Source organism: Corythoichthys intestinalis, chromosome 16 (assembly GCF_030265065.1).
Source record: "Corythoichthys intestinalis isolate RoL2023-P3 chromosome 16, ASM3026506v1, whole genome shotgun sequence".
NCBI classification, from domain to species: domain Eukaryota; kingdom Metazoa; phylum Chordata; class Actinopteri; order Syngnathiformes; family Syngnathidae; genus Corythoichthys; species Corythoichthys intestinalis.
In genome coordinates, this window is record NC_080410.1 from 52,888,073 (window position 1) to 52,899,523 (window position 11,451).

The 11,451-nt window shown below is 41.1% G+C and overlaps 1 protein-coding gene across 2 annotated transcripts; it reads right to left on the bottom strand.

Annotated features, from left to right (window-relative positions):
- Nucleotides 1-4,920: 4,920 nt before the first annotated feature.
- msrb1a (methionine sulfoxide reductase B1a) lies at nt 4,921-8,125 on the bottom strand. Of its 2 annotated transcripts, XM_057860632.1 has the most exons (4): nt 7,958-8,125; nt 5,465-5,607; nt 5,287-5,401; nt 5,049-5,216 (listed from the first exon to the last, which is right to left on the bottom strand). In XM_057860632.1, exons 1-4 carry the CDS (start codon nt 8,010-8,012, stop codon nt 5,197-5,199), a joined length of 333 nt encoding a protein of 110 aa, XP_057716615.1. In that variant the 5' UTR covers nt 8,013-8,125; the 3' UTR covers nt 5,049-5,196. The 2 variants fall into 2 exon arrangements, with proteins under 2 accessions (XP_057716614.1, XP_057716615.1); XM_057860631.1 differs by having other exon boundaries at nt 4,921-5,401.
- Nucleotides 8,126-11,451: the final 3,326 nt, after the last annotated feature.

Below are 11,451 nucleotides of genomic sequence, written 5' to 3' on the forward strand. Positions count from 1 at the left end.
ATTGCCCTGACAAAGAGAGAGAGACTAAAAACTACTTGAATCTCTTCCAGTGATCCTTAGCGAGGATCCCGTGCCTTATTCTTCATGACACCCAGTGTTTTCACAGACGGTGCACATGAATCTGTCAGTCTCACATCTGGTTGAATTTAGTATTTTTGTCCGCTAGCTCCTCCAGACCAGACCGGGACCCCGAGGACGGTGAGGAGTCTGCGTGCCGGCTGCGTGTGCCGCACGGCGACTCTAAAGTGGAACCACAACAACAGTGGCGCGGTAGTATAAACGAGGGGCTCCCGGGCAAAATTAGGATAAGACCGTTTTAGGAGCCGCATCTGCTCTTTCATCGACACCAGACTTGAATGTCAAACACTTGGTGAACCTGACACGCTTCCCCATTTATATTTCATTGGAGAGCTCCTTGGTAGATTTTGACAGCTTTGGTAAGCATATCATCATACATTCTCGGCATAAGCATGAGAAGCTTCTGGTAGAATTTGCAATCTTCAAAGCAAGTTTCACATACTATGTTAATAACACTCATCCGTATGTGTTGAAGGAGATCGACGGTACCGACGAGAAAATGTACTAACTGTTTGCATTACTCTAACTCACTGAATATAATCAATCAGGGAATAGTACCGTTCCTTGTATTTACGGTTTGTATTACTCTAACGCACCCGATATAAAATAAATAGCACTTCTACCATAGCTTTAGGAAAACAAGCAGAATATAGGGCATAAAAGATACACAGCGCCTTCTTATCACTGAAGCCCAATGTGCACGTCATGAGCAAGACTGACCCACAAACTCTGGCAATCAGTTTTCCCGGACAGTCCACAACATATGGCGGGGACGGTCTCTTGAGAACCTTTTGTTGACATGTGATATGGTGACCTTGGAAGGAGTTTGCCTCCTTGCCAGAGTCTAAAGGTTAGGGTTAAAACCGCAAGGCGTAAACCTTGCGGTTTTGATCTCTGTCGACCTGGATACATTGTCAAATTGTTCTCGGTGAGCCTTATTTAAACCTTTCAAAATGGGGTCACTACAAAGGGTTAAGACTAAGGTGAACGCGCGGAGTTTGCCCTTCTGGCCGGATTGCCTGAATCCCGCCGGCCCGGGTCGTCGGAGCTGCGGCGGCCGGCGTGGGTCCGGCGGTTCGGCTGGCGCCATTCCGGCAGTTAGGGTTAGGTCAGATTCCTTCAATCTGAAAGAGATTGTTCCAAAAACGTTGACACTGCTCTAAAATATATACAGTGCCCTCCATAATTATTGGCACCCCTGGTTAAGATGTGATCTTTAGCTTCTAATATTTTGATTTTTTTTCCAAATAATATGGGACCTTAATGGAAAAAAAGAGAAAATTCAACCTTCAATACAACTGCATTTATTCAATGGGGGAAAAATCCCACATAAAGAAATAATTATTTGACATCAAATAATGTGTGTCACAATTATTAGCACCCCTGATGTTAATACTTTGTAGTTTGTACAACCCCTTTTGCCAACAAAACAAGGTCTGGGGACTGAGACAGGACATTTTAAATCAAAATCTGTTGCCCGAAAGCTGAAGATGGGTCGTCACCAGTGTTGTTAATCTTACTGAAAAAAAGTCATTAATTATAGTTACAAATTACTTCTCCCAAAAAGTAATTGCGTTAGTAACTCAATTACCTGAATGTAAGAGTAATTAGTTACTTGGCAAAATAATTGGTGATAATTACTTTTTTTTTTTTTTTTCCCTCAAAAAAAAAAAAAAAAACATTGTCCACACTATGTGAAGTTTTTTGGTACAATTGGCCCGAGCCCAATTCTTTACCCTAATTTACTCTTTACCCTGGATCAACTGTTAAAAGTTGTTAGAATTGCTCCCATTATTGCGTGAGTTCCCTTCTCTCTACTTTCGACATATGAAAGTTTTAAAACGGTTTCATCATTTAAAGATAGATTCAAGTCAAGACTTTGCCGATTTAGAAGTATTTTATATAAAAAGTTACTTAGATTCGCTAGGAAGGTTCTCTACAACAGAGCCGTCCTAAAAAGTCTACTACTTCAAGATGGCGGCTGTCTACTAACGCATTTAGTGCCATGTCTGTCATTTTGCATCTAGTTATATCTATAGACCCTACCCACGTGGCGTCACATTTCCGCTCTCCTGAATGGTACCGCCCAATTGTCCGTCAAAACATCGTGTTAACCTGTTACGGCTACGTACATTCCTCCTATTTACGGCGTGTTTTTCTGCTCCTTAACATTAATAATCAAAATGGTGAAGGCGTGTGTGGCTGTTGGTTGCACTAACAGAGAAGATGGAAGGAGAGACTTGAAGTTTTACCGTATTCCGAGGGATCCAAAGAGGAGAGCGAAATGGACGGCTGCAATTCGACGTGAAAACTGGGCACCAAAAAAATCACCACAGACTATGTAGTAGTCATTTTATATCCGGTAAGATGCATTTAAGATATACAAATAACCACAATTAAGATCATTGCTAGGCTTATCGCCGACAACATACACGTATGTATGTAGTGAGAGTGCTATCGCTAAACCATATAAACATTAAAAGCCGTAACTCCATTGACAAACGACATGAAATACATTAGACTTGACAGTGGATGTTAGCAATAACAAAAGATTTTGAATTGAAAATTTCGTAACTCACCTTTCCAAGCACAAGATAGATTCCTGCCGAATTTTCGTGGACGAGGACCTGTTTCACCCAACCAGCAACGAAGTATTTATAAGCCTCCAAGCTCTTGAAGTTTTTCAAATTTTCGTGAGAATAGGCTGATTTTGTGTGGACAAGATCATTGTAAATATCAGCGTAGCAGATGTCAGGCAGACAGGGCGAAGACAGTGGGTCGAAAAACATCGATTTGGGCATCAAATATGGATCTGGCGACTGTATAGAACGAAGCTTTTCCACATAACGCCTTTTATGCAACACATCCAGTGAGTTTACGGCATCAGAAAGCACCGGGTCTTCCATGAAATGCATTTTAAATTCCTCGATCAATTGAAACCAATGCTAATACAGAGACAAAATGACGGACAAGTGGGCGGAACCATACAGCGAGCATGTGGTTTTGTGACGTCGGTGGGTAGGGTCTATAGGCTGATTTTGTGTGGACAAGATAGTTGTACAGTTCAGGGTAGCTAGCAGATGTCAGGCAAATACGGCGGAGACAGCGGGTCGAAAAACATCAATTTAGGCATCAAATATGGATCTGGCGAATGGATAAACTGAAGCTTTTCCACATAACGCCTTTTATGCAACGCATCAAGTGAGTTTACGGCATCCGAAAGCACCGGGTCTTCCATGAAATGCATTATAAATTGCTCGATCAATTGAGACCATTGATAATACAGACACAAAATGACGGACAAGTGGGCGGAACCATACAGCGAGCACGTGATTTTGTGACGTCGGTGGGTAGGGTCTATATACAGTACATGTGATATCTACCATGTCTACCATATCTACCATAACATGCGGGCGTAGTTTGTAGGCTATCGGCTACAACATGTATTATTGGAGCTACCTAGCATCGCGTCTGCTCGGCGTCACAACTTTCTTGCCTCTCCCCACTCCTGCTCTGCTCTGTCGTCTCGGTGAGTCCGTCTCCCTCAGACTTTTCGACCAATATAGTAACGCATAGTAACGCATGCCTTTCTGTCCTCAGTAACGGTAACGGCGTTGCCAAGATGAGAAAAGTAATTAATTAGATTACCCACTACTGAAATAAGTAACGCCGTTATATTGTAACGCCGTTATTAACAACACTGGTCGTCACTGGGTCTTTCAGCAAGAAAATGACCCTTGAAGCGGGATGCTTTGCTTTGAGTCTTTATTGCTCGAAATGCTGTTAGCTCATGCTACTCTCTGTGAACTCTCGTACACTCTCTCTTGAGCCGGAACGCGCGCAGCTCTTTATAATGTCCGTCACGTGACTGTGACGCAGCCGGTAACGCGCTCGGCCAAACAGACAAGTACGGTGGGTGAATTATGTCCAACAAAGGGTCACCACACCCTAAACATATGGCTAAATCTACACAGAAATGAAATGGTTCACCAGACACAAAATCAAGCTCCTCCCATGGCCAGCTCAGTCCCCAGACCTTGTTTTGTTGGCAAAAGGGGGTTGTACAAAGTATTAACACCAGGGGTGCTAATAATTGTGACACACATTATTTAATGTCAAATAAATATTTCTTTATGTGGGATTTCCCCCCCACTGCTGGCATAGGCTCCAGCACCTCCGCGACCCTCGTGAGGAATAAGCGGCATGGAAAATGAATGAATGAATGAATGAATAAATGTACTTGTATTGAAAGTTGGATTTTTCCCCCCCATGAAGGTCCCGTATAATTTGAATTAAAAAAATATTAAAAGCTAAAAAAACCACATCTTAACCAGGGGTGCAATTATGGAGGGCACTGCATGATAGTCCACAGGTGTTTCAACACCTACTTCTGTAGTGGGGTCACATTTAGACGTCCGCTTCGATCGTTGGAAATCTTTGCTTATAGGTTCAAAGAACTTGAATGAGATTCATTGAGTGGTCTACAAGCCGAACCGCCAGCACTCAATACAGTAGTGTTTTTGCCACAAATGACAACCAACTGGATAGCCTACTTGTGACTCGCAAATCCTGTATATGTTGTTTATGAGCTCCTAAACGTTTACTGTAGGTCTATTTGGGGGGGGGGGGGGGGGCATTAGGTATTACAGCACCACCTGCTGATCAAATGGTGCAATTACATTTATTTCAACTCATCCAACATGAATTCATGAATGCAATTTGGGATGAGAAGGCTAACCCTAGCCCAAAATTCACTTACCGAATTGCCATACCTTGGATTAAAAAAAAAAAAAAAAAAAAAGGTTTTGATTTTTCCTCTTATTGGTCATTGTGACACAACAATGTTGGAACCAAAAGTATTTTATTCCATTGTTTTCATTCAAATGAAGTGTTTGAAATTAGCTGACAGTAAATTCAAAGCCTCCTGTAAAAGTCTTCATGATTTCAATGTTATTTTTTCTTCTGTTGCTGTCCGTCCAGTGAGGCCAATTCCCATCAGAACTCCGGCTCTCCCGGTCGGGCTTTTCCCCCGGAGCGCTTCATCGGCTGTCCGCACCTCCGTAGAAGCATCCAGAAAACATTTACAAGTCCGGCGGCGTCTCCTCTCGGGCGCTCGCTCTACTGTCCGTCGACCTCGCCTGCGAAGAAGAGAAGCCAAGCGCGCTTCGTCATCTCTCGTCGACAAACGACGACATCGGTAACATCCACCTTTAGGGATGAACTTGAGCGAGCTGCTGAATATTCAAAAACGAGACAAGCCTTTAGCCGGTCCGTCGTTGACAAATTCGTGGCCGAGACCATTTCCGCACTGGCCGCAGGACACCTGGAGTCAAACGGCAAACATCACCGGCGATCGCCAACGGCGGCCGGGCGGGCGGGATTCTACCTTGAAGGCTCCGGGTCTCTCCTGGCGTTTGGCGACGCTGTCTTCACGGACGGTCTCCGTAAAGGTCGGCCAGGGAGACGAGTGTTCGTACTTGGAGCGGCTGGAGAACAGCGGGTGATTGCACTTGGCGCATGCGTAAATTCCTAAAGGACGGCAGGAGACGAGATTCAAACAAAATGGCGTTTTGAAGCCATTTTCTACAAAAGATGAGTATCGTGATGTTCTCCAAAATTGGATTATCCGGATCAAAAAATGCTTGGTATCGATGGCTTTTATTCAAAAACGGGAAGTTTCAAATGGACTGCATACACAAAATGATCAATGACAAATTTGCAGAAAGGTTGCATAAAAAAGGCAGATGTCTGCAAAAAAAACTTCATTTGATAAGATGCAAACTTATCTTTTTTTTTTTAAATGAAAAACTAGGACAAGGATTTGGATATGGTTAAACTAAACCTTGGTTCGAAACGATCAAAATGAGATATTTTTGGAGTCAATTACGTATTCATTAAACTATAAATAGATATAAAAAGTAAGGCTGCAACAACTCATGGATTCAAATAGATGAATAAATTAGTTGGCAACGAAATTGATCATCGAATTTTCACGGCAGCTACTAGCAGTCCCGTTTGGGTCCTTGTTTGTGTGTCGTGTGAGGCTGCGCAGTGCTGTTGCGGCAGTGATTAGACCAGGAGAGAGAGAGTTCACTGCTACACTCAGATTGGGTTGCTGAATCAATAATATTGTCAAGTTATAATGTCTTTTGTGTCATTCGATCCAGTGTGCCTCTGTCAGAAGTGAGTCAATGAAGCCAACTGTATGTTTGTATTCTTTGTTGATGAAACATTACTACTTAGCACGGAGCGCAAAGCTAGTTGGCGATGATGCTAATCAGTGTGTACAGGGTCCGTTTGCATTGAGTTTTGGACAAGCATATTAGCAAGTGAGTTATTGTTAGTTGTCTCATTTCTTTTTACCATACGTATAATCCAATTCATATAACAGCTTTTCAACACAATCTCAAACTGTAAATTGTCATACAAGAGAGTGTGCTTCAAAATTAGATTTGGATTGTATTTGTGAACAGCTGTTTGATTAAAAAAAAAAAAAAAACTGCTCCATTACAATCTGCCTCCTCCTTATTCCATGTTGTTGTTTAAAGAAAATAATCTATGAAGAATTCAGGGATTTAAGCATTTGTCACAAGATTTTTTGCCGGAAAAGCTCTATTTACATCAGGGGGCCGCTAGCCTTACTGGCTAACAGAGTAGCATTGTACTTCGACATACAGTGGGGAGAACAAGTATTTGATACACTGCCAATGGGTTTTCCCATCGGCAGTGTATCAAATATTTACGTAAAATAAACGCTAACTGCACGGTTTATTTGCTTTTAACCAAAAATTGAGACTGTTTACATCAATGAAGAATTTGGGGATTTAAGCATTTATTCACAAAAAATTTCAACAGAAAAACTCAGCTTATGTCAGGAGGGCGCTAGCCTCATTCACTGTAAGTTTATAACTAACTATACAACTGTATAATGACAGTAAAGGGGCTATTCTATAATAGGTTGTGATTGCATACAGAATGATTAATAATCTATTTATAAATGATCTATAATTGATTCTGTATGTTTTCCTCAAGTATTAAGTTTCTGATGTGAACATTGAGTGATTTATTAGCCGTTGAAAAAAGGTGCTATTTTGCAATTTTGGGCAAAAACTTATGTTAAATATTGCAATAGATCCTGAAAATATAGGTGATTATCTCTGCATTTGGTGATTTCTGTGTATCTACTGTAAAACCATTTAAAGTTTTGTTAGACTTATATAAAAAGAAATAATTAATTGGCATTTTATAAGGTAACAACTTTGAATTTTTTGATGCCGTTGCTCACGGAGACTCATATACTTAGCGAAGGTAGGTAGGTGCCTGTTATGGTTTTAGGTCGCTAGCAGCTTTTGGTTTTGAAAATATTTGAAGTATTCGAAAATAGGCCCCTTACAGATCGGTCTTGCGCCCTGTGTCATGTCAATATATTATCAAGTCTATGAAATAGCATTTTAAAAAGTACAATAATTAATCCGAAAAAAAATGATGGGCGCCTAGTCTTTCTCAAGTTTTTTTTGAATGACTAAAAATTGTGTTGCCACTTGCTCTATAAAGGTTTATACTGTATTGAAAGAGAGGGAGTGGTTATTGTGTTTATTGTGACGCCTCCACCAGATGAGGGATGGATAAAAATGCCAAAATATGCTTCGTCATCTAGTTGAGCTAAAAACGTATTTTTCTGCGGGCTCTGACCACCTTCACCTTACTTACCAACGTTTTCTCACCTAAATTAAAGCAAGACAGACTTTTCTCATAGCTTCTCAGTCAAAATGTTTCCAAAATAAAGCGCTAACAAGCTGGCTAGCTCGCCTCAAAGACTTTGAAATGTTGGATTCAGATCATATAACATCAAGTAAAGTGGCGTCAAAAGTAACAGCACCTGGTTTGAAGTGGTCTTTAAAAACCTCCCGACCGTAGAAGGAACAGAACGACATTGCCTTTCTCACCTATGTCGATCAACTAATTGAAAGTGTGGTGGCAAGTTGCTTGCACGATCAAAACTCAAGGGACGAGTCTCCGGTGGTCTGGCAGTTGTGACGTCTGTGTCCCGCCCGCAGACCGGAAATGACAACAATAATCGCAGCTCATGGGTCCCTCAAACCGGAAATAACAACTATACGGCGGGTCCTATGTATTTGATAGAATCAAAATGATATCAATTTCAACGACATAGTGTGCACTGACAGACTAAAGGAGACGTTGCTGCAAACAAAATCAACTTTTTATTGTATCATGCGATTGTTATCCCAAAATCAGTCATCAAAGGAAATTCTTCAGCGTCCATGTCGTCGTACGCTGGGATTTTTCTTCTTACATTTAATTGACAAGAGACGCTGATTTATCTCGTCATTCCCCTCCTCAGACGCTCTTTGGAACACGGGTGTCGCCACCTTCTCGTTTCTTATGCTGGCTTCGATGAAGGAGGGAAGTCGGAGATGTCCAACCTCGGACCAAGAAAATGATCATTTGGAACGCCACTCGAACTGGGGGATCCTAGTCGCGAAGTCGGGGGAAAAAAGTACCCCGACTTCACGAGTTGCTTCAAATTGACGTCACTCGACAAAATGGCGCACAAGACAACGTATTGATGACACAATAGGGAATGGGACGTACTACGTCATTGTTTGGACGCGCCTCCATGCTGGCAATATGATTCACTTCCGGGGGGTCGGCAGACTCAATGCGGATTGTAACGTGTGGTCGTGCTAAGCTAACTCTTTCGGTGTTTTAGAAAGAAATTATGGGTGTGTATTGTTGTGTTACCGGGTGCAACAGCTTCTCCTACGACTAAAAAAAGGGCGAGGAAAACTGGACTCACTTTTCACCGTTTTCCTGCATGGAGGACCAAATATCAGATCACGAAGGTACGACGGATGGCTGGATTGCAGCGGTTCGTCGGAAAAGCATTTCTTATGATCATATTTCTGCTGGAATGAGAGTGTGTTCCTGTCATCTCTACTCTTGTAAGTTGAACGATTTATCCACTTTTGGTTTCAATACGTTTTTCTTTTTTTACACCGTTGTGTAAATCTGCCTCGGTAGCAATGCTCGCCTACTACGACTCACCTACCTGTTGTGTTCCTAGGTAAACCTGCTGACAACACATCCCGATTTGTCACCATCTCTCTTCTTGGATCATTTGACAAAGAAAATTTGTTGAATGGAGTGGTTCCATTTGTCCTGTGTCGGACTCAAACAAGCCCCTGCTGCAGACGCCATCTGGGTCTGCCCTTCTCGTCGATGAACTGCGGGCTTTTAACTTGTGAAAATGCAAGAACTGTAATGCACATATTTATTCTGCCTGGCTATTTAACTATGGCCAGTGACATATTATTATTATTATTTTTTTTTTTAAACCACTTTGACAAAGACACGTTTCATTGTAATGTTGAATTTATATATTCTATTATTATTTTTAAATTATAATATTCTTATTTGCACTTATGGAGACTTTAGACTGTCAATTCAAATAGTGTTGGAAAAGTTGCAATACCTAAAATAGAAATGCAAGAACTGTAAAGTACATATTTTTACACCTTTATTTACCTAAGGCCACTGGATGTTTTTTAACTGCTTTGAAAAAATACAGGTTTTGTTGTGATCTTGTATTTATATAGTATATAGCTTTTTATAATGTATTATGTATTATAATATTTGCTGTCCCCTGCCAGAGTGTGGGCCATTTTGTACTAAAAGGATTTTAAACTGTCAGTTCAAATACTGTGTTGGAGACTAGTACTTGCAATACTTAAAATGGAAATGCAAGAACTTTAAAGCACATATTTATCCTGTCTGGCAGTTTACCCAAGGCCAGTAAATAGTGTTTTAAACTGCTTTGACAAAGACACGTTTATTGTGATCTTGTATTTGTGTATTACTTATAATTATATAATATTTGCTGCCACCGTCAGAGGGTGGGCCTTGTTTGCACTAATTTAAAGATTTTAAACTGTCAATTAAAATATAGTATTGGAGAAATTGCATTACTTGAAATAAATCTATTGCAACTTATCAGTCCCAGTTCTTGTCTACAACACTGTCCAAAAATTGTCAATGCATATTCCAAATAGAATAACAAAATTAAGTCACCTGACTTTGTAATTATTACACCTGTTTATTATGAAGACCTGAAGTAAACAACAAGCAGTTACAGTTTGTCAAGAAGTTGTTCAAGTCATGTTTTGGTATTCATATTTTATTGACTTTTCACATCAACACTTGGGATCGTGTTTGTAAGAGCAGAGCAAACTGAAGTTTCAGCGTGCACTCTTCGCCTTTCCAACCTCTCATAACGCTCCGATGTGGTGCGCTTGACCTCAGAATAACCCAAGAAGAGATATGGTGACCAATCGGGATGTGTTGTCAGCATTTCATATTCAGGTTTTCCTATTAACACAACAGGTAGGTGAGGAGGAGGAGTAGGTTAGCATTGCTACCGAGGCAGATTTACACAACAGTAAAAAAAACAAAAAACCGTACTGAAACCAAAACGGATAAATCGTTCAACTTACAAGAGTAGAGATGAGGGGAATACTCTCATTCCAGCAGAAATATGATCATAAGAAATGCTTTTCCGACGAACCGCTGCAATCCAGCCATCAGTCGTGCCTTCGTGATCTGATATTTGGTCCTCCATGCAGGAAAACGGTGAAAATTGAGTCCAGTTTTCCTCGCCCTTTTTTTAGTCGTAGGAGAAGCTGTTGCACCCGGTAACACAACAATACACACCCATAATTTCTTTCTAAAACACCGAAAGAGTTAGCTTAGCACGACCACACGTTACAATCCGCATTGACTCTGCCGAACCGGAAGTAAATCATATTGCCAGCATGGAGGCGCGTCCAAACAGTGACGTAGTACGTCCCATTCCCTATAATGAAGTTAAGTTAGGTTTCTTTGAGACGCCATGTATTTTTTCCTCATACAGTGAATTAGCTTCTTTCTAATATTGACTTTCAGCAAGTATGTTACCAATAAGACAGTTCACAGTGTGTGCTATTTATCTCAGCCGTCATTTTTCCTCTACTACTTACGAGGAGGCAGGTTTGCTGGAGGTCAAAATGTCTTTTCATGGCCAAAATAAAAACAACAACAAAAAACTTGTTGCGATCAACCATCTTTGTTGTTTCCACTCGCTTGGAACGCTTTGAGGTCCCAACTGGTACCATCTGAGTGGGACAATGCCGGATTCCCACGCTCCCCGAATGCAGCATTAAGACCGTGACGGCAGCCCTTACGTCACGCCGCTTTTTGGCGATCCGATTTTAGTTTTCCCCTCAATGTGTTGTTCATTATAAATGACACAAAATCGATTAATGAACGAAAGAGCTGGTGCTCTGTTATTTATTAGCTACAACTTCGCTAGGCCTGTTT